Genomic DNA, 24,316 nt, shown 5'->3' on the forward strand with positions numbered 1-24,316 from the left:
CGAGAATGGTATTCCTTTGTAAACCAAATGGGGATTAATGTTCTTTCTTCTGAGTCTGTAAGCTTTTGTTGACGGGCTTTTGGGCAGATTGGCGCGAGGGGGTCGAGAGAGAGGACGCAATGCTCTAAGCTGGGCAAGGATCGGACCCCAAAGGGGGGTCCAAGGCCGGGAGATTCTCTGAGGGGGGGGATGAAGCTAGATGTGCTTGGTTGACCACTCGGAGGGTCCTGAGCTGTTTGGAGAGTTGAGGAGTTCGGAGGGTCCTGAGCTGCGAGTCGAGGAGTTCGGAGGGGATCGAATGGTGGCCAGAAGACTTCAGTAATTGAGCTCCAACGGCTGTGCACAAAGTGGTTTGGACTTTGATAAGTTTGGCGCCTTTTTAATTTTCTCTTCATATATACTGTATCATTATTAATCACTTAGTTATAGTAACCTTTATAAATTGTACTCATTTAATCGCATATGGTGTACTGTCTGTTTTTGGGCGAGGTGGGGACATCACACAGCATCCACACCAGCTGATTAGCCAGTTTGGCGGGGCCGAAGGCTGCTCCCCCTAGACGAAACGAGCTGAGCCAGCCTGAGGCGACCCAGGGGGTTACATACCTTTAATTACACAAAGTTACACTAATGTGGGGAAAATGTACACTTGACTAGCTTCTTGCATATTTTTTTGATAAATTCACGAATACTGAAGCTATTCAATATAGCAATTAATAAGGCAAAAACTGTTTGCAACAAAGCTGTTATGTCCTAGCCAGAGCTGTATCAGAGATGATGTTTCGAGTCGAAACCTGCCACTTATAACAATTTTCAATCTGTAAAATATTGAGTTGCAATAATAATAAGCTGCAAATGTAGATACTGAAATGTAGATAATGTTTCATCAGATGTATGCATTTGCAGTCGTTGTCAGAGCTCAATTGTACATTGTTTAAATGTTTTAGCCTACTTCAAGCATGTAAATTGCAGTGTGAACCACTGAGGGACTGCTGACATTGTCAAAGGAGCTGCCTTCCACATAAATGAACACAAGGACCAGTATTTGTATGGAGTCTTCAATAACCATGGAACACATTGGAACCATGTACATGATAAAATTGTTTTTCTGTTGCAGAAAATGCAATAACCAGTTTATGCACAGTATCTAATAAAAGAATATACATTTTAGAAGCATGATGCTTTTCGCTTCCTGGATGATTTTTAAAAAAATTATTATTTGTAGAGTTGTTACTTCACTTCCCCATTACAGCATTGTGCAGCTGAAGTACAGTGAATTTGGATTGAGGCACATTGGGGCCAGTACATTTTGGCCAATTAAACACCTGCCCCAAATAGCTGAATTTTCATGGAAATAGGTTTTTAAGAAGTATAAAAGACAAACTAAGTATGTATTTAAATGAAATACAGAACAAATTAAAACACTATCAATTCTATTATAATACTATAAAATTTTACTAGTTGCTAATAATTACCAGTTGAAGAATTCATCCAGTGTACATTGGTATAATCTTTTCATTGACTGTAACTTGAACAAAATCAGCACAAACACCTAGTATAGATAATGGTCTGCCTTCATACAATGCTACCAACAGTTATATCCTCCAGATCTTCATTTTCATTGTAACATTCAAGATTGTCTATACCTTCAAATTCTTTGTAATTCCTAACTTGTTGAAGTAGTGAAATCAGTGAGCAAAACAGTCTGAATTGTCTTCGCTGCTTATTTCTTACCAACTACAGTGCTAAAGATCACTGCCTTTTAAATCACAAGCACACACAACTGAAGATATTTAATAACAGTTTGCTGGAAGCAATGCCTAACATCCATACAATTGTGTGCATCTGTTGCTAGTTAGAAACTGTTTGGTAATAGTCTCCTGCCCTGATTAAGTGGCATAGTTTAATAGCCAAATAAGCAAAGGCAATCCTGGCTATTTTCTTGATTAGTTTTTCTTCTTTTAAGAGATAAACATAGAAATCTACAGCACATTACAGGTCCTTTGGTCCACAATGTTGTGCTGACCATACAATCTACTCTGCCTAGAATTACTCTACTGAGTTGAACCAATTAACCATATTTTAACATGGATGTACTTTGAGACCAGTGGAGGTTATAAAAGGTACATTATAAATATAACTCGGTGTTAAGTTAGCAATCTAGTGCTTTTGATGTGAGAAATTTAATTTTTAAATTCTGAGATGTAGTCTACCATGTATTTCAATCAAATGTAATTCGTGCATACAGCAAGATCTGTCATCTTCTCTGCCTGCTTTTCACGCAAAAGTGCAGTTTAGTTTGCAGTGTGGTGTTCCAGCTTAATCTCTGTATATGATAACATTCTAGTTCACTGAAAATATGATTATCTGTAGATACTAAGAAGCCTTTGCATTCGATTCAAACAGAGTGAACATTGTATTTCCATTTCCCATGCATTACTCTTGAGTTCAGATAATGTCAAAGAGAGATGCAGCAAGTTTAACATTATGATTTTGTTTTTGTTTTAACTCTTTCTTACACATTGTCCATTAGAGTTAATACAGTTTAGATTAGCACGTTCTAGAAACTGTTTTCTTGGTTTCAGAAGTAATTTATATTTGATACTGAAGAAACATGTGGAACACAAAATAAACTGAGCAAAAGATACTTTTTTAATATTGGCCGTTACATTTTATAATCCAGATATGATTTGAACAGCGGCACCGATTCTTCCAGTAAGTCGATATAATTGGATTTATGTTCATCTGGTTTTTGTTTCCTGCTTTTTTTTGCCAGAAATAATGAAACAACATTTGGGAAAACAAATACATTGCTGGGGAATTTGTTGGTGTTATGGTTTAAACTCTACTAGAAGCACTGTTCACTTTAAGCCTCGGATGAAGCTTTTACATGCTCCAGTGACTGGAGTGAAGAGCTGCTGAAAATATGTGGGCTGAATATACTTGAGCTATAGTCAGAGCTAGTAAACTGTCAATTTGTTGGTATGGTTTGAGAACAAACGCTGAGTTCATGGTCTCAGCAACTGTATAAATAAGCCCTTAAGTTTGCTTATTTCTGGTTATACATGATGCACCTGGAATATAACATCCTGCATCAATTAGCATCTCGCTATGTTTTATTCTTTTACTAAAATAGCTGTTCGCAACTTAACAGTTGACAGGCTTAATTCCACCTCTTCTGAGATAAATGGAACATTTTTGTACAAAAGTATCAAAATTTTGAATATTTTAATAACATGCAAGTATGACTAATTTTATTTAAGTCTTCAGTACTAGTTGCTGAAGCTTTTGGAATGACCTTGGTTTATCATTGGTTGAAACACCGACAGTCTTATAGCTGGATAAAAGAAACCTGTAATAAAAGAGACCTCTTAAGTGTTTTTTAAAATGAATGCTTGCGGTTAAGATGACGCTACCGAATGTGTGTGTGACAGCTTCCTGATAGTCAAAAAGCTAAGAAATCTGACTAAACATGTCATTAAAAATACCTTTTCTGAGGTAAATTGTTTTAAATTATCACTGCAGACAATGAAGAGATGAGCAATGGCAAGGCAAGTTTGGGGGATGAATGGATGCAGATGGAGTCCTGATGCCAGTATAGCTGACCTGGGAGCAAGGTTGAGTCACTCTGGGTGTTGTAAGGAGATTCAATTTCAATGCTCATACAACTGGCTGGGGTGTGAGGTTGCATTGTTCTGGGCGCAGAGTTGATTTAAAGAGCTTGAGAGCAGTTTTGAGCTAGGCAACGAAATCTAAGCTTAGACCAAGTTGCCTGGCAGTGTGGTGTAGGCCTGGGGTCTTTCATAGCAATGGTGCCTGGGTCCTAATGTAAGGTATGATGTGCTGTTTAGACATTTAAATGCCAGTCCAGATTGGAGGCGAGAGCTGATTTCGCTTGGTCTCCACAATGTTCACCCCTCTATCCAGGGCACAGAGCCTTTTGTTGTTCTGTCATTGGGTCAGTTTAAATGTTGGCCCAGACTGAAGATGGTGTTGGTTGAGACGTGAGCTGATTTCGCTCATTCTCTGTGATGGTCACTGAGGCTATGAAGTCTGGCCCGGCTGCTGTGCTCTGTGCCCGCTAATATGATGAACTTATAAGCAAGTCTTTGGGCCTACTACAGGCAGCTCAAGGGTTCAGATCTGAGGACTCATTTTTGGTTTGGAACACTGTTTGCTTCGATTGTTTGGGTGGCTTGTACTTTTTCTTTCTCTTGCGCATTGTGCGAGTCTTCAATTTCTTTTTATTTCTTTCTTTAAGTTGGGTTCTTTGAAGTTTCTTGCTTTGTTACTACCTGTGAGCAAGCAAATCTCAAGGTTGTACAATTTATACATCCTTTGATAATGTTCTTGAATCTTGACTACATTAGAATAGCTATCTCAGTGACCAGGGAAACAACAACTGGGTCAAAGTCTCAGAATTGTTCCTTTTACTCACTGTTCCATGCATTTCCAGTTATTTCTGGGTACATCTTGTTCCAATGACAAGAGACACCCAGCATAAAGGGCACCAGCATGCTGTTCAGTCAGAAGTGGGAGCTCCTGGGATTCTTCAGCATTCAGTCTGACTATGAAATTTCACACGAGATCAGTACTGACTGTTCTCCCTCTCCTGAACAATAAATACACTTTCATGTTGACCATTTGGAAAAGTGTTGATAGCAGCAGTATTGCAGAATGTAGTCTGGTGTTACTTTTTGACTCTTTAGAAGGGCATAACTCATTCTGTGGCTGTGGCAGGTAGAGAATCAACAAAGGTTGTGAAGGAATTTTCTGGAGCATTGGATGATGGGGGTAATTCTGTGACTGACCGTACTTTCAATCTACTTGTTGCAGATTCATCTACGTTGACGGTGTTGGAAGAAGTGTTAGCCACAGTGCTCACATATGCCATTTTATTTTTGCTACTAAGTCAAGTTCTCACAGTAAGGACAGTTTCAGTACAAATCTAACAATTCAAAACCATACATTGAGGCCAGTAGATTGTCAGCGGCAGCAGCAGAACTGTTCTTGTATGATCAGTGGTTTGTCAAATAACTTACTGTCCCAGGCCCATCAAATTGTGTGTTTTTTAAAAAAATAAAGGTATTACTAGTCTGCTCTACCATTGAATAAACCCATGGTTTATCCAGTCTTGGCCTTAGCACCTCTTTCTTATTTCTCACCATATCCCTTGACTCCTTTGCAGATTAAATGTCAGTCTTCTTTTCATCCTAAGTATATTCAGTGACTCCTGCTCCATGGCATCAGGAACTTCAAAGATCTGTGATTCTCTGAAAGAAGATGTTCTTCTTGCTCGATCTGAAATGGGCAACTTGGTATTTTGAAGCTGTGTTACCTCATTCCAAATAATCCAATGAGGAGAGACAGCTTCTCAAAACCCAACTGTCAGTCCCCTTTCAGAATTTAGACTCATTAAATTTGCCCTCATGCTTCACTTTTGAACCCCTTCATTGCAGGCATAAACCTAGTGAACCTTGTCCCTGTCTGCAATGTACACATATCCTTCCAGTTGAATTTTCTGTAATGTGCCATCTGCCAGCTTCTTTGCAATCATTTTAACATGTTTATTAGCCAGTAAACAAATTACAAGTAGGTGGCAGATTGTGTCCTTGTCACAATTTGCTGGATCTTTGTATCTAAACCAAATTTGACAACTGTACTCTTGATCCATTCAGCCAAGTTATTAGAGTAGATTACAGTTGGTTGAAGCCCTAGCTTTGATCCCCTGTCACAACCCACTAGTTATTAATTACTAATCTTGAAAATCCATTTATTATTGCTTATTTGTTTGGTGGTGACCTCCCCCCACCAAACCCATGTCAATATGTCACCACTGATCTTGCACTCTCGGCTTGTAAATTGATTTTCATATGGAACTTCATTGAGTGCCCTGTGAAAAATGAGCACAGTAAAAATGTTGCTTCTGTAGTGCTGAGGACATGTTCCAGACAAAGCAACTCCTAGTCAATCATAAACATGAGATTTTTCAGATGCCGGAAACCCAGAGCAACACGCATACAAATAATGGAGGTCCTAATGAAGTGTCTCAGTGCAAAGCTTTAACTCCTTATTTCTTGCCATAAATTCTACCTGACCTGCTGAGTTCCTGCAGCATCTTGTGTGTGTTACTCCTCTGGCCAAGCTGTCCCTCTACAACTAGAACAATACTGACAAAAGGAAAAATCGTCCACAGATGCCTTGTTTGTGAATATTAAGACAAATCCAACCTGGTTATCTGATAGCTGAATAGCACTTACCTCAAAATGATAGATTTTGTATCTGGTACATATATATTACTTACTAGAATTTTTACTCACTTGCTAATGCTCAGTTGGGCTTGTTTTGGAATCACTGTTCCAAAGCTCTCTCATCACTGTGAATGTGTATCACCATTCCTTTTGTCTTGAATCAAAGCCTGGAGCTCTGTACCTAATCACAGCTGGTGGCATGTTCTCCATGTAGTTATTCAAAAAGGTGACTCACCAATGCTTTCAGATGACTGGATGGGAAATCAGTAAGAGAAGTTGTTAATTTTATTTCCCTTGTAGAGTTGAACCAGTATTATCAAAATTCTGTATTTGTTAACACTAATAATCATCAATTGGGTGCATTTTATTTCTGCAAAATAATTTACTAATAATTATCTTCATACCAAAGAAATTTACTACTGATATTAAGTTGCAATTATTACCAAATTTTTACAGTAAAGTTTCTTTGTAGAAGTACACAATTTAAAAAAAAGAGTATTAGTTCTGCTTTTGAAAAGTGCTGGGATAACCACAAATTTCCTCTTAAATGTTTTAAAGATTGAGAAAGCAGAAATAAATCTAATTTTACAAATTCTCTTCTAGTTCCTATAATGTAGTCATGTTTCCAAAAGTCTCGAGTAAACTCAAGAGCTACAATTTTATGCTTTGACCTTAACAGCTTAATAGTGATATTTAGAGCCTTAAATTGTTAGTATAGCACTTAATAATGTATTCAATCAAAGAACATGGACTAAAATACATATAAAGGAAATATTGAAATGTTTTGTCCTTGTTTTGCTGCAATTTTTGTAGGAGGCTGGAATGTAACCAGAATTGGGTGTGATCCAAAATACTTTGTGGTTAGTTATACTATTACTGGTGAACTAGAGATATAACTAGGAGTATTTCATATTAAGAGCAAATTAAGTGTAATCTGGTAGTTAATGCCTGCAATTTACATCCACTTGCTGTCAGCTGTTTAAACCCAATTCTTATTTATAATATTTCTGTTGAGATCTTTTGAGTTTCATATTAACAGCTCTGCTTTTGTGTATTGGCTCTGTCATCAAATATTAATGCTCTTCAAGAGGTACATGCTGGTATTGGTTTAGCTACTTCTGAATCAGTGCAGGTCTTTCCTATTGAACTGACTGGCCACTTGGTGCTTCAGTGGACAGTTGGAAAAAAGAAAATCTGAACAATTTTGGAAAAAAATGGAAAAAGTTTAGATTAGTTAGCTATGGCGAAGGCCCGTATATTTTAATGCATAAAATTCTAGTATCAATAAGGAAGAATGGCAAGCCTTAAATTTAGCATGCAGCTTGCTTACCGGGAAAATCTATTTTGCAATATAGTTGAGCCAGGGGTCATTATTCCAGCTTTTCTAGAATGATATAAATATTGCTGATTCAGCAAACTGGTCTAAGTTATAGTATTGCAGTGCTATAACTAAAGGGAAATGAGTAAATGCACAGCCCCATGAGTGAATAATCCTTTAAAAACTTGATCGAGGAATAGCATGACATGCCAACTAAAATTTTTTTGAGTGCCAGTGTTGAAATTCATTGAATCTAGTAAGGTCTTTACTGAAGGGTTACTTGCATAAAATGTCACATTATTTACTGATAAGTTATGCAGTGAGAGGTTTCGTTCACTCATGTCTAAGATGTAGAGTCTAGCCACTTGACCCTGATAGGCACTAAGTGCCTGGTTGAATCGGCATGCATTTGTCTAAAATAGTAGAGATTTATATCAAGATGTGTCGTGTGTCATACCCAGTGTACTTATTATTTTAAATAGTCAGTTGAAGCAACCATTGTGGACTCAAGTGTGTAATCAATCTGTCCTATCATTCTTGGCTTCTTCCTCCCTCCCTTATCCACACCAGCTTTCTTGGTGAATCAACAGTGAATATAATAATCTCATAATTGTTCCCTTTGCACATTCCAGGCCAACGTTTATCTTATATGGAGAAATAAACTTGTATTCAAAATGTATCTGACACTGTTATATGTAATGCCATTTGAAAATTGTTTCCTTAAAACATTTCCTGCAAAAATATTTATAAATCAACACAACTAGTCTTTGAATAATTAGATAATGTTTCTATGCTTCCAGAAGTATGCCCAGTAGCTACTGAGGATATCGCTGCTAACATCTTTGATATATCTAAATGTTATGTTTTTCAGAACATTTATTAAGCTTAAGATGATTTTGTATAAACAATAGCCATCAATGAAACGGAGTTCATGTACACGGCAGACTGATCTTTTCAGCCTTGAGGCTAAGCCAGTAGTTAACATAAAATGCAGCGGATTATGGTTAATTGGGACACATCGGGACCAGTACCAATACATTTTGACTCAATTAAGCGGCTCCCCATTAGCTGAAGTTTCATGGAAATAGTTACAAAGGTATACAGATGACAAACTGCTATTTAAATGAGGAACAAATTGTATATTTAAATGAAGTACAGAAAAAATATTAGAACATTACCAATGCTACAGCAGTACTACAAAACCATACAAATTCCTACTAGTTATGGACAGAGGAATTCATCTAGTATACACACTGACGCTATTTAAGAACCGTATGCCTTCTTAATCACAGAGTCAAGCTGCACAGCAGCTTTGAGTGTCCTATGGACTTGGACCCCAACATCCTACTGATCCTCCACACTGCTAAGTGTCTTACCGTTAATACTATACTCTGCCATCATATTTGACCTACCAAAATGAACCACCTCACACTTATCTGGGTTGAACTCCATCTGCCACTTCTCAGACCAGTTTTGCATCCTATCAATGTCCCTCTGTAACCTCTGACAGCCCTCCGCACTATCCACAACACCCCCAACCTTTGTGCCATCAGCAAATTTACTAACCCACCCCTCCACTTCCTTATCCAGGTTATTTATAAAAATATCAAAGAGAAGGGGTCCCAGAACAGATCCCTGAGGCACACCACTGGTCACCGATCTCCATGCAGAATAGGACCCATTTACAATCATTGTATCCACCTTCACCACAGTCACCAGCAGTGCATTACATGCACTCACCACTTGCTGTGTGGAAAAACTTGCCCCTGACATCCCTTCTACTTACTTTCATACACCTTAAAACTGTGCACCCTCATGTTAGCGATATTAGCCCTGGGGAAAAAGTCTCTGGTTATCCACACGATCAATGTCTCTCATCATCTTGTACACCTGTGAAGTCACCTCTCAGCCTCTGTCAGTCCAACAAGGAGAAAAGGCCAAGTTCGCTCAACCTATTCTCATAAGACAAGCTCTCCAATCCAGGAAATCTCCTCTGCACTCTTTCCATAGTATCTACATTCTTCCTGTAGTGAGGTGACTAAACTGAACACTGTACTCCAGGTGGGATCTAACCAAGGTCTTGTATAGCTGTAACATTACCTCATTGGTCTTGAACTCAGTCCCACTATTGATGAATGCCAACACACCATAACAACACTGTCAATCTGAGCAACAGCTTTGAGTGTCCTAACGACATGGACCCCAGGATCTCTGATCCCTCCACACTGTCAAGAGTCTTAACATTAAAACTATGTTCTGTCTTCACATTTGACCTACCAAAATGAACCATTTCAAACTTATCTGGGTTGAACTCCATCAGCCCAGTTTTGCATCCTATCAATGTCCCACTGTAACTACTGCCAACCCTCCAGACTATCCACAACACCCCCAAACTTTATCAGCAGCAAACTTACTAACCCATCCTTCTACTTCACCCAGGTCATTTATAAAAATCACAAAGAGAAGGGGTCTCAGAATAGATCCCTGTGGAACTCCACTGGTCACTGACCTCCATGTAGAATATGAACCATCTACGACCACCCTATGCCTATTGTGGGCAAGCCAATTCTGATCCACAATACAAGGTTCCCTTGGATTCCATGCCTCCTTACTTTCTCAATAGGCCTTGCATGGGGTACCTTATCAAATACCTTGCTGAAATCCATATACACTACATCTACTGCTCTATCTTGAGTCTCATCTTCAAAAAATTCAATCAGGCTCGTAAGGCACGACCTGCCTTTGACAAAGCGATGCTGACTATTCCTAATCATATTATACCTCTCAAAATGTTCATAAATCCAGCCTCTCAGGATCTTCTTCATCAACTTAGCAACCACTGAAGTAAGACTCACTGCTCCATAATTTCCTGGGCTATCTGTACTCTCTTTCTTGAATAAGGGAACAACATCCGCAACCGTCCAATCCTTCATTCTCATGTTCTCATTGATGATCCAAAGATCATTGCCAGAGGCTAAGCAATCTCCTCCCTCATCTCCCACTGTAGCCTGGGGTACATCTTGTCTGGTCCAGGTGACTTCTCCAAGTTGATGCTTTCCAAAAGCTCCAGCACATTCTCTTTCTTAATGTCTATATGCTCAATTTTTTTGAATCTGCTGTAAGTCATCCCTACAATCGCCAAGATCCTTTTCTGTAGTGAATACTGAAGCAAAATATTCATTAAGTACACCTCTGCTATCTTCTCTGATTCCATACACACTTTTCCACTGTCACACTTGATTGGTCCTGTTCTCTCATGTCTTATCCTCTTGCTCTTCACATACTTGTAGAATGCCTTGGGGTTTTCCTTAATTCTGCTTGCCAAGGTCTTCTCCTGGCCTCTTCTGGCTCTCCTAATTTAATTCTTAAACTCCTTCCTGCTAGCCTTATAATCTTCTAGATCTTTATCATTACCTAGTTTTTTTTTGTTTGAACCTTTCGTAAGCTTTTCTTCTAGACTAGATTTTCAACAGCCTTTGTATACCGTGGTCCTGTACCCTACCATCCTTTCAATGTCTCATTGAAACGTACCTATGCAGAGCGCCATGCAAATATTCCCAGAACATTTGCCACGTTTCTGCTGTACATTTCCCTGAGAACATCTGTTCCCAATTTATGCTTCCAAGCTCCTGCCTGATAGCTTCATATTTCCCCTTACTTCAATTAAACACTTTCCTAACTTGTCTTTTCCCATCCCTCTCCAATGCTATGGTAAAGGAGATAGAATTATGATCACCATCTCCAAAATGCTCTCCCAGTGAGAGACTGACACCTAACAAGTACAGCCTCTCCTCTTGTAGGCTTATCTACATATTGTATCAGAAAACCTTCCTGAACACCCCATCTGAACCCCTCGCTCTAGGGAGATGCAAATCAATATTTGAGAAATTAAAATCTCCCACGACAACAACCCTGTTATTATACCTTTCCAGAATCTGTCTCCCTGTCTGCTCGATGTCCCTGTTGCTATTGGGCGAGCTGTATTTAAAAAAACACCCTGTAGAATTATTTCCTGTTTCTAATTTCCACCCACAGAGACTCCGTAGTCAATCCCTCCATGACTTCCTCTTCACTGCAGCTGTGACACTATCTCTGATCAACAGTGCCATGCCCCCATCTCTTTTGCCTCCCTTCCTGTCCTTTCTGAAACATCTAAAGCCTGGCAGTCTTAGGTAGCCATTCCTGCCCCTGAGCCATCAAAGTCTCTGTAATGGCCACAACATCATAGCTCCAAGTACTGATCCATGCTATAAGCTCATCTGCTTTGTTCATGATGCTTTTTGCATTAAATTAAGTGGCATGGTGTCCCAAATAAGCAAAGGGAATCCCGGCAATTTTGATTGGTTTTGCTCTTTAAGAGTTGTCATAAGTATGCAGCTGCACTGATGAACTAATGAACCAATTAACCAGAATCCATTATATAGAATGGGGATAATGTAGTAAGCATTCACTTCATATGTGGGTTGATACAATAAGGAATATAAATAGGACTGGAATAGGCCTGTTAACCTTCAGAACCTGCTGTATTCTTCAGTAAGGTAATATCGTCAATTTTATTTGTTTGTTACTCAGAGACCCATAACTTCCTTTCTATCTGAAGATCTGTTAATCCCAGTCTTGAACATATTTATCAAGAATCAGATTTATTGTCACCGATGTATGTCATGAAATTTGTTTTCTGGCAGCAGTACAGTGCAAAGACAAGAATTGCTGTAAATTACAAAAGTAGCACAAGAAGGGAATGATGAGGTACACAGCCATTCTGAAATAAGATGTGGGAGGGGAAAAAGCTGTTCCTAAAATGTTGAGTGTGGGGTTTCAGTCTCCTGAACCTCCTCCCTCATGGTAGCAACAAGAAGGTAGTATACCTTGGATGATGAGGGTCCTTAATAATGAACTTGCTTTCTTGAAGCACTGCCTCTTGAAGAATGCCTCAGTGATAGGAAGGGTTATGACTGTGATGGAGTTCGTTGAGTCTGCAACCCTCTGCAGCCTCTTTTGATCCTGTGTATTGGAACCTCCATACCAGTCTGTGTTGCTGTTAGAATGCTCTCTGCTGTACTTCTGTGGAAACTTACAAGTATCTTTGGTGACATTATAAATTTCCTCAAACTATGAATAAAATACTGCAGCTAGTATGTCTTCATGATTACATGAATGTGTTAAGCCCAGGATACATTGTCTGATACGTTGATGCCTAGGAATTTGAAGCTATTATACTTGCCTCTCAGTGACCTCTGACCACTGACCTCTTTATGAGAACTTCCCCTTCCCGTTGCTGAAGTTTGCAGTCAGTTCCTTGGTCTTGTTGACATTGAGTGTGTGGTTGATTGCAGCACATCTCTACCAACTGAACGACCTAACTTCTTTATGCCTTCTCATCACCTTCTGAAATTCTGCTAATAACCGTAGTGTCATCAACCTGGCGTGTACAATTTTCTGGCTTAGAATTCGACAGATTTGCAATCCTCTGAAGGAAGAACTTCCTCCCTTAAATGGCCTACTCCATATTCAGATTAATTGCCTGTATATTTTGTTTATGCAACAGCTGGACACTAGCCCCCAGTATGGCCACTATGACATTACATTTATAATGAATGCATTAGCAATCTTTATCAGAATCTGCATACAGAAGGGAGATGAAAAATTTTGCTGAGTGGTGTCATAACAGCAACCTTTCTCAGGATGTCAGCAAGACCAAGCAATTGATTGAACACTTCAGGAGAGAGAGAAAAACAGAGATCCATGAGCCAGTCCTCAATGTGGAGGGTCAATAACTTTAAATTCCTGGGTGTTACTATTTCAGAGGACCTGGATGTAAATGTAATTGCAAAGAAAGCATCACAGCACCTCTACTTCTATAGATGTGTAGTGAGGAGTGTATTGACTGGCTGCATCATGACCTGATTATGGGAACATCAATGCCTTTGAACAGAAAATCCTACAAAAGCTAGTGGATTCAGCGGAGTATATCATGGGTAAAGCCCTCCCAACCATTGAGCACATTTACATGAAATACTGTCGTAAGAAAGATCACCACCACCCATATTGTGCACTTTTCTCACTGCTGCCGTCAGGTGGAAGGTACATGAGCTTCAGGACTTGCACCCTGTAATTTTGATGGTGAGGGCGTGGATGTGGTGAGGACCTTCATGTACTTGGGAGTATCCCTGAATGACAGACTTGAGTGGAGTTGTGTATAAGAAAGACCAGAGTTGCCTCTACTTCCAAGGGAGGTTAAGGTCCTTTGGAAAATGCATACATCTCCTTCACATGGTCTACCAGTTTGGTGGAGCAGACTCGATGGGCTGAATGGCCTGGTGATATGCAAAGGGAGGAAGAGTTATAGGCAATGAGCAGAGAAGAGGGTTAGATTAATTGGAAGTCATTGGCAAGTTTTAGGGGTGAATGGGAATTAACCTTTTATTACACAACTTGAGGACAGATGTAAGAGTAAAGGTGACTTAGTACAATTGAAATAAGGGCTGTAGTGAGACCACAGATGGAATTTAAAGTTCAGTTTTGGTCTTCTCCAAATAAAATATATTTTCTGCAGTAGAAGTCCAGGGAAGATCCACCAGACCATTTTCTGAAATGGTAGGCTGCTCAATGAAGAGAGACTAAATAAGACTTGGACTGTATTTGACATTGAGTAAATGAACCATGATCATATTAGAGGGTAGAGGGTTATGGGTAACCCTGTGTCATTTCTAAAGTAAGCACATGTTCCGCAGAACTTTGTGGGCCAAAGGACCTGTATTGTGCTGTAGGTTTTCTATGTTTCTATATTGAACTACGTAAAATTTTGAGGTTTTCGCAGGGTTGATATGGAGAACATAATGTCTTGAAATAAGGAGTAGGCTATCTGGAACTGAGGTGAGGAATTCCATTGCGAAGTGCAACAAATCTTTGTAATTCTCTCCCTGAAAGTGTATAGAGGCTCAGCCTCAGCCTCTCATTCAAAATGAAGCCATTAGAGTTTACGGGCAAAGTTGGATGGGAGAATGTCATGGAAGTGAAAGATCCTTCTGTAGAAAGGCAGAGCAGAATGGTCAATGACTTTTATTTGTTCCTTTGTAAAGATTGGGGCTGAAGAAGTTTTTTCACTAGCATTTATTTTCACTTAAGGCTGATTTATACTTGGGTGTCACATCAATGCCGTAGGTACTGTGTACCCTACGCCATATAGTGACGTGCACCTCCCCAGAAAAGTAACTCACGCATCACGGTGACGCAGATCGCAACAACTGTGATTGCTTGGTAGCATTGCATTTCCTCCTATGCATTTCCGGTTGCTTCTTCTCCGCCATGTTTGTACACCAATGTGAAACAGATGAACCAAATCGTCAAATCTACCTGCTGACATGCGAACATGTTTGAAATGCATTTCCTCGTCCATGTCTCTCACAAAGAAACTCAACACAGTGGCATAGAAACCCCACCGCCAACTAGCATTTTGGCACACACCAATACATGCTTGCTACGGCGTAGAGCGACGCAGAAGTGAAAATCAGGGTTACGGCGTAGGCTGCTGCATAGCCCATACGCACAAGTATAGATCAGCCTTTACTCTAATCTTTCACAGCACTGTTGGGCAGCATCAATTTCCAAATCAGATACCCTCTCTACCCAACTCCTCTACTTTCTGATGCTGAACTGCATCTACAGAAACCATTGCTGCATCTTAACTTGAAATATTGCATATACCCACCACCCTCTGTACTCATTGTCCTAGGTTTGCTTCTGATTAAGTGGTTTATTTTAAAATTAAATTCTTCCATAGCCTTGCCCTTATCCTCAATCTTCTGCAAAACATGCAAAGGCGCTCTGCTCTGAAATTTCCCTTCTAAATCTCTTTTCATCCCCTTTAGGATTCTTAGAACCAACTTTTTAAAGGAAGCTTTGTTTATTTGTTCTGTTATCTCCTTGTATGGTTTGCTGTCGAATTCAGATGCTCATGATAGTTTCTTTTGAATTTGTACTGTGTTAATGAGGTTCTTGCATGGAGTATAATATGTACTCAATTGCCACTTTATTAAGTACAGTACGGTCGGCCCTCCTTATCCGTGGGTTCTGCATGCGCGGATCGGGAAAACCCGGAAATTCTCTCTCCAGCACTCGTTGTTTGAGCATGTACAGACTATTTTTTCTTGTCATTATTCCCCAAACAATACAGTATAACAACTATTTACATAGCATTTACATTGTATTAGGTATTATAAGTAATCTAGAGATGACTTATAAGTACAGGCAGTCCCTGGGTTATGAATGAGTTCCGTTCCTGAGTCAGTCTTTAAGTCGGATTTGAAGTCGGAACAGGTACATCCCTTATTATATAGCATCAGTTAGTCAAACGTTTTTCTTAGTATATAGTACATATTTTACCTTTCTATGTATATAAAACACTTAAGAAACACGTGTGTTTCAATAATTAAACCACTGCGTTGCTTAGTAATAATTGTAGCTTTCATTGGGGCAGGGCCTTTCACATGCTCCATTAAAATTGTTCCGTTTGCTGACCAACATAGCCTAATGCTTTTCCAATGACCGATGGTGTTTCACCTCTTTCCAATCTCTTTATTACTTCTACCTTATTTTCAATAGTGATTATTTTTGTGAACAGAAACATTGCAGATTCAGAGCTGCACCGCTGGGTCCACTGCATTGAGGCAGGTTAAATAAAGTCCGGGGTTCCGCTGGGTCCTAAAACCTACCGCACTGAGACAGGTTACATAAGGGACTTGAACATCCACGTTTTTTAGTATCCGCAGGGGGTTGCCACCGCACTGAGACAGGTTACATAAGGGACTTGAACATCCACGTTTTTTAGTATCCGCAGGGGATTGCCACCGCACTGAGACAGGTTACATAAGGGACTTGAACATCCACGTTTTTTTAGTATCCGCGGTTGGGGGGGGGTTTCGGAACCAACCCCCCGCGGATAAGGATGGCCGACTGCGCACCTGCTCATTAATGCAAATATCTGATCAGCAACTTGGCTCTCAAACGAATGCACACGTGGTCAAAAAGCTCAGTTGTTGTTCAGACCAAGCAGCAGGATAGGAAAGAAATGTGGTCTAAGGGACTTTAACTGTGGAATGGTTGTTGGTAGCAGATGGGGTGGGCTGACTATCTCAGAAACTGCTGATCTCCTAGGATTTTCATGCACAAGTCTCTAGATTTTACAGAGAAGGGTGTGAAAAACAAGCAAAAAAAATCTTCCAGTGAGCTGCAGTTCTGTGAGTGAAAATGCATTCATTGTTAATGAGGGAGATCAGAGGAGCTGACCAGACTGTTTCAAGTTGACAGTAACTCAAATGACCATGACTTGCTGCAGTGCTGCGCAGAAGAGCATCTCTGAATGAACAGCACATCGAACCTTGAGTGCATGAGTTACAGCAGCAGAAGACTGCACCATTCCTGTACATGATAAGTAGCCACGAAGTGTAATTTGAAAACTAGAGCCCATTTTCTTATGTAAGATGGATTTTCCACACGATGTGTATTTGGGGAGGAAGAATCTTCAGAAGACTTAACAGTTCCCGTTAAGAATTGTTTTGTGTGAGCAAGTGCACTTTACTGGTTTAATTTTTTTTCATCCCAGCAGAGCCGCTATGTTCATCTCCAAGGTGAACAGGGCACAAAAATTTATCTATCGATGCTGTGGACTTTTTCCCAGAATCAGTTGCTGATTGAGGATCCCTCGTGTTGAACAGCTGTGATATCATTCATTTGGCTGAACTTCCGTTTGCACAGGAATTCTCAGTCAGTTCATTTATCAGACACGGGTGGGGATACAGAAAAGTACATTTTAGCCGATAAACATTTTACACATGGTGTAGTAAAGACTGAGGCATGCACAGAAGTAGAAACTGGAATATTATGAATTGTTTTTGAATTATATAATTGAATAACTATTGACATAAATTTAGCCTATTTAGAGCTAAGATTTTGCTAAGCAGTGAATTCAAAAATAGCCATGCATAATAAACTTAATATTTTCACTGTATCGTACAGAGAGATTAGGATGTAGATTTGTACAATTCATATAAAATCACTGATTACTTTTGTAGTATAGCAGACTACAATTAAATGTGTGAAATAGTGCTGAGTTATCACCATGAATTATTAGGCTTTCTGTATCCATCTGTACAAATATCATTGTTTAGCCATGTAATGTTGGTAAACACTGGAGATTATTACAACCATTGAAACTCGTCTTTCACCTGCCATAATTAGGATCTCCTCTCCACAATTTGAGCACAAAACCTTGGCTGGTAATCCTGTGAGATACTGTTTAATCCTATCAAATATAATGTAACGATCCTTTCTTGGCAGAAAGCAAAATTAACACCGGGGTTCAAAAATATCAGATCATTATAGTCATGTTGTTGTTATTTATCCTTATTGTGTTTTAATTTCAATAATGCAAATTGTTGGAGAATGAATATTGGTAACATGGTAAAACAAGTCCAAAGTTGCAACTACCAGCTGTTGCCCAGTTGATTTTAGTCATTACGGTCTCAAAATCGGCTAAAAGTTGATGTGTCTTTTCTAGTCTCTTTATATGTTAAAATATGTATGTAATATATAATAGAATATAATAAAATATGTATACAAGACCACAAGTTACTGGAGCAGAATTAGTCCATTTGGCCTATTGCATCTGCTCTACCATTTCATCATAGCTGATCCAGTTTTCCTCTTGGCTCTAATCTCCTACCTTCTCCCCATATTGTTTCATGGCCTGACTAATCAAGAATCTGTCAACCTCTGCCTTAAATATACATAAAGACTTGTCCTCCACAGCTGCCTGTGGCAATGAATTCCACAGATTCACCACTCTGGCTAAAGAAATTACTCCTTATCTCAGTTCTAAAAGAATGCCCCTTTCATTCTGAGGCTGTGTCTTTTGGTCTTAGACTCTGGCATCATAGGAAATATCTCCACATCCACTCTGTCAAGGCCTTTCACTATTGAATAGGCTTCAATGAGATCACCCCTCATTTTTCTGAATTCCAGTGAACACAGGCCCAGAGCCATCAAACACTCTTCATATGACAAACCATTCGATCTGGAATCATTTTTGTGAACCTCCTTTGAACCACCTTCAGTGTCAGCACATCATTTCTAAAATAAGGGGCCCAAAATTGGTCTCAGTACCTCACCAGTGCTGTAAAAGCATGCAATTTCTGTATGAAGTACAGTCGGCCCTCCTTATCTGCGAGGGATTGGTTCTAGGGCCCCTGGCGGATACCAAAAAACGTGGATGCTCAAGTCCCTTATTCAGCCTGTCGTAATGCAGTGCACTTTAAGACCCAGCGGAACCCCAGACCTTATTTAACCTGTCTCAGTGCGGTGGACATTAGGACCCGGTGTTAGAGCTTTGAATCCGTAGTGTTACTATTCACGAAAATAATCATGATTGAAAATAAAGCGGAAATAATAAAGCGATCAGAAAGAGGTGAAACACCATCCGTCATTGGAAAAGCGTTAGGCTACAGTCGGTCAACAATCGGAACAATTTTAAAGGATAAAGTGAGAAAGGCCCTGCCCCAATGAAAGCTACAATTATTACTAAGCAATGCAGTGGTTTAATTATTGGGTTTTGGGTTTTTGATCCTCCACATTAACCAGACATGGATGGTGAGCGTGCTCGGAAGTGATCTGTCTCTGAATCAAACTCGGGAACTTCCCGAGCCCGGCGCTGAAGCATACGTTCTTAAGGGTTTTATATGTGTAGAAAGGTAAAATATATACTATTTTCTAAGACAAACATTTGACTAACTGACGCTAAGTAATACCGGATGTACCTGTTCCGACTTACTTAGTAAGAGAAATTCCGATTTTTTTGGCTCCCGATCCACAGTACATCCTCCTGTATACTTTAAATCATCTCTAGATTACTTATAATACCTAATGCAATGTAAATGCTACGTAAAATAGTTGTTATACTGTATTGTTTAGGGAATAATGACACGAAAAAAGTCTGTACATGCTCGAACAACAAGTGCTGGAAGAGCACTTACGGTTTTCTCGATTTGTGGTTGGTTGAATTTGCAGATAAGGAGGGCGGACTGTAATTAAATGGAATCAAGGCACACGTTAAATACAGTGTCTACTTGCTGTGTAACTTGAATCCAGTTCACTCCTGCTGAAATGATTGCTTCACCCATTTTGCCAAGCAAAATGAAACGATAAGTGGAGAAAAATTCTCTTCCAAGCTTAAAAGGCATACAGTTTCTCGTGTTAAAGCTTGTATCAAAGAACAGTGTGTAGTAGGCCACCTGGCTTCTAGAATATATGTCCAAGCTAAGACGGACTGGATAGTTTACTACAAACTTCAGCCTATCAGGATTTTATTTGAAAGAGGTATGCTAGTACTAATATTATAAATAATTCCGTTGTTGTAGATTAGCCCTGAAATTTTTAAATGTGAGGAGTGAAATTAATAGAAAACCTTATGCCATTGTAGTTCTTGATCCAAATTTTGTTTGTATCTGTTTAATTTGAATATATGCCTCAGTTTAAAGTACTGCTAGGTATTACTTTAAATTATTTCTTCCCTCTTTTCTACTTATTTAAGTGTTCTGATTGCTATTATAGAAAGATTATTTTGCCTCTGGAGAGAGTGCAGAAGAGGATGCTGCCTGGATTAGAGGGCATGCACTACAAGGAGAGTGTGGACCTACTTTGCTTGTTTCAAGTGGCAGAGGTTGAGGAGGGATCAGATAGAGGCTTGTGATTATGAGAGGTATTGATAGAGTCGACAGCCAGTCTCTCTTTCCCAGGGTCGAAATGCCTAATACCAGAGAGCATGCTTTTAAGGTGTGAGGGGTTAAGTCCAAAGGAGATGCACAAAGCAAGTATTTTTTTTAGTGGTGGTGGCGGCAAACACAGTAGAGGAGTTCAACAGGCTTCTAAAAAGGTTCCTGATTATGTAAGGAACATTGTGAAGGCAGGTTGAATTAGTTTACTTGGACATTTGACTACTAACTTAATTAGTTCATAACAGTATTCTGAGCCAAAGGGCCTGTTCCTGTGCTGTTCTGTGTATATTCAAGTACAAGTTTTGGCAGAAAGTAGAACTGTTCTTAGAACTCCTGCCAATGTAGCTTTGTGAGCCAGCTGCTAAGATATGAGAACAGCCTGGCTGAACCTCCTGTTTTCTAAAATAGAAGCGTGGAGATTCTCCACGCCTGTCCAGCGTGCTGCCAATTCCATCCCTCACCGCCGCACCCCCCCTCCCCCCCAAACAATGTTGACTGCAATTTAAATCTCTTGCCATGTTGCCATTAAATGTGTCCTGATTTATGGTGTTATGATTTGCACAAAAATGTGACAAGTCCAGGCATTACTGAAATGCTAAGTTAGAACATTCATGTAAAATGTAACTCTTCATTTAAAGGTTGTGGATAATGGTGAGTTTAAAGTAGTCTAATGTTTTTATGGCAATGGATTTCATATCTACACAGAGTTTAGTTTTGGATTATGATCTGGATAAGTGGTGAAAGATGACCTGTTTTAAAATTTCAAATGTTGAGTTTGACAGAACTATTGTGATGAAACTGAACAGGACTGTTCATAGTCTTAGTGTCATATTTGACCACTGAGCTGCCTATTTCCACTTCTGCAACAATGATTGATTATAGTTTCGAGTTGTTTATTTGCTGCTAAAACCCTCAATCATGTTTATTACCTCGCAACTTGACCATTCCAACAAATGTTCACCATGATCCCCTTCAGCCCTTTAATCCTCCTTGCTTCAACTCTGGCACCGGAGCATCCTGAATTCAGTTGCAAAGACCCCGATCTCAGAAATTACCTTTGGATTTAGCTACTTTTGTAATTTTTCCTATTCCGTGCCATCCCCTCTCCCTTTCCTCACTTGCAGACCCCAGTCAGTTCAAATTGACAGGATCTACTCCACAACAATGTCTCCTTCACAATCACCATCAACGCAAATTTATACTTGCGACTGTGAGTGTAAGCGTGGCTCTAATGCCATATTTAAGTTTGCTGACAGCACCATTCGTATTGGCTGAATCAAAAATGGTGAAGAATCAGTATATAGAAGGGAAATTTAAAATCTGGCGAGTGATGCCACAGCAATCTCTCACTCAGTGTCAACAAGACCAAGGATGTGAGTATGATCTTCAGGGTAAAAACACCAGATGCTCTTGAGCCAATCCTCATCAGGGGATCAGAGTTGGAGAGGGTCAGCAACTCTAAATTCTTTGGTGGTGTTATTTCAGAGGGTCTGTCCTGGGTCTAGCATGTAAATGCAATTACGAAGAAAGCACGGCAATGCCTCCATTTAGAAATTTTTGAAGATCTGGCATGTCATCTAAAACTTTGAGAAACTTCTATAGATCTGTGTTAGATCTGTATTGACTAACTACAGCACAGCCTGTAATGGAAAGATCAATACTCTTGAATGAAAAAGCTTACAAAAAGTAGTGGATACAGCCCAGTCCATCATGGGTATAGCACGTCTACATGGAGGGCTGTCGCAGGAAAACAGCATCTATTATCAAGGCACCCACCATCCAGGCCATGCTCTCCTTGTTGCTACAATCAGAAAGGAGGTACAGGAGCTTCAGAACTTACACCACCAGTTTCAAGAACAGTTATTACCCCTCAGTCATCAGGCTCTTGAAGCAGAATCCACTGATGGAGTAGATTCATTCATTTATGTAGGAAGTAAAACGTGATTTTTAATGTTTGAGGTTAAAACATTTATCAAGCCTTGTTACTCTATCCTAGCCTTATCTCCTGCTACAACCTATTTGAGCTTTCTGGGGCAGGACTCGGTGGTATGCACACTGAGGCACAGTTGCCATAGAGACCTTGGTATCTTACTGCCCATCTCTGCAAATGAGATGCCTAGGCATCTGTAAAAGGTCGTTACAATTGTAAGAATCATGGAGGGGTGTAGTGTTAGGATAGCGGCTTAGCTGAAGCAAGTACATTTTGGTCTTTTGTATTGAAAGATATTACATTTGATTTTAAAAGTTATCAGCTGTCAAGTGAGCATGATTTCAGTACCTGTTCTTCATATATTAACTAAATCAGTCATGCAAAATATTGATGCTAATTGTTTATATTTTCACAGGCCAGTGGGAATGCCAAAAATGGAGAAAGTATACTTGCACAACCCCAGCACAGAAGAAACAATCATATTAGTATCGATATCAGCAACAACATCACATTTTCATGCATCATTTTTTCAAAATAGGGTGAGTTCTAATTGCAATTGTTAAAATGGCTACAAGGTGCCCACTGTAATAATATGCTTATCAGCAAAGATTTCTGCAACACACACAAAATGCTGGTGGAGCACAGCAGGCCAGGCAGCATGTATAGGGAGAAGCACTATCGACGTTTTGGGCCGAGACCCTTCGTCAGGATTAACTGAAAGGAAAGATAATAAGAGATTCGAAAGTGGGAGGGGGAGGGGAAATGCGAAATGAAAGGAGAAGACCGGAGGGGATGGGGTGAATTTGAGAGCCAGACAAGTGATTGGCAAAAGGGATACAGAGCTAGAGAAGGGAAAGGATCATGGGACGGGAGGCCTAGGAAGAAAGAAAGGGGGAGGGGAGCACCAGAGGGAGATGGAGAACAGGTAGAGTGATGGGCAGACAGAGAAAAAAAACAACTAAATATATCAGGGATGGGGTAAGAAGGGGAGGGGCATTAACAGAAGTTAGAGAAGTCAATGTTCATGCCATCAGGTTGGAGGCTACCCAGCCGATATATAAGGTTGTTGTTCCTCCAACTTGAGTGTGGCTTCATCTTGACAGTCGAGAAGACCATGGATAGACATATCAGAATGGGAATGGGATGTGGAATTAAAATGTGTGGCCACTGGGAGATCCTGCTTTCTCTGGCGGACAGAGCGTAGGTGTTCAGCGAAACGATCTCCCAGTCTGCGTCGGGTCTCACCAATATATAAAAGGCCACACCGGGAGCACCGGACGCAGTATACCACACCAGCTGACTCACAGGTGAAGTGTCGCCTCACCTGGAAGGACTGTCTGGGGCCCTGAATGGTGGTGAGGGAGGAAGTGTAAGAGCAGGTGTAGCACTTGTTCTGCTTACAAGGATAAGTGCCAGGAGGGAGATCGGTGGGAAGGGATGGGAGGGATGAATGGACAAGGGAGTCGCATAGGGAGTGATGTCTGCATGATTGCAAATAAAAATCTGCAACTTAGCACGTGTGATCTGAATCATTAACAGCCATCACAATCTGAGAATGAAATTTATCTTTTGTCACAAGATTAATTGTGCAGTTTAGTAAAACATGACTAATTTGCAGTAACTGCTCAAGTAGATACTATTACATTGAACATTCACTTTAAAACAAAGACATTTCTCCCCCTAGTTAGGAAGAGGTTGAGGGGAAATTGCTTGTGGATAGGTTGCAGTTCTAGTTATCTTGAAATTCTATGGCAAATTTGCTCCACTGCTTCTCAACTATAAACTTGGGTAGAGCTGTGTTTTGGGTCAGTTTTGATGTAGTTAACAATGTGATTATTTAAGTGATTATATCTAACAAAAACTATAAAAGCTGGAATCCTAAAGCAAAAACAGAACAGAGATACTTGGGTAATCAGGCTAAGGAAGCTGAGTCAACACTTCAGGCGGGATCCTGGTTCTCTTTCTAAAGATACAATATTTTCTGTACTGTCTTTTTTGTAGAATATGATCATCTAAGCTGTTAATAAGACTAGAATAGAAGTCCATT

General features: G+C 39.9%; 1 protein-coding gene across 2 annotated transcripts in view; it reads left to right on the forward strand.

Moving 5' to 3' along the window:
- Nucleotides 1-24,316, forward strand: part of tmem131 (transmembrane protein 131) — a 190,108-nt gene that overhangs the window by 79,974 nt on the left and 85,818 nt on the right. For both annotated transcript variants that reach the window (XM_059963868.1, XM_059963869.1), the window contains one exon: nt 22,685-22,808. In XM_059963868.1, coding sequence (XP_059819851.1) covers nt 22,685-22,808 — 124 coding nt within the window. The remainder of the gene's footprint in view (nt 1-22,684; nt 22,809-24,316) is intronic.

Source organism: Hypanus sabinus, chromosome 3 (assembly GCF_030144855.1).
Source record: "Hypanus sabinus isolate sHypSab1 chromosome 3, sHypSab1.hap1, whole genome shotgun sequence".
In the NCBI taxonomy this organism is placed as follows: Eukaryota; Metazoa; Chordata; class Chondrichthyes; order Myliobatiformes; family Dasyatidae; genus Hypanus; species Hypanus sabinus.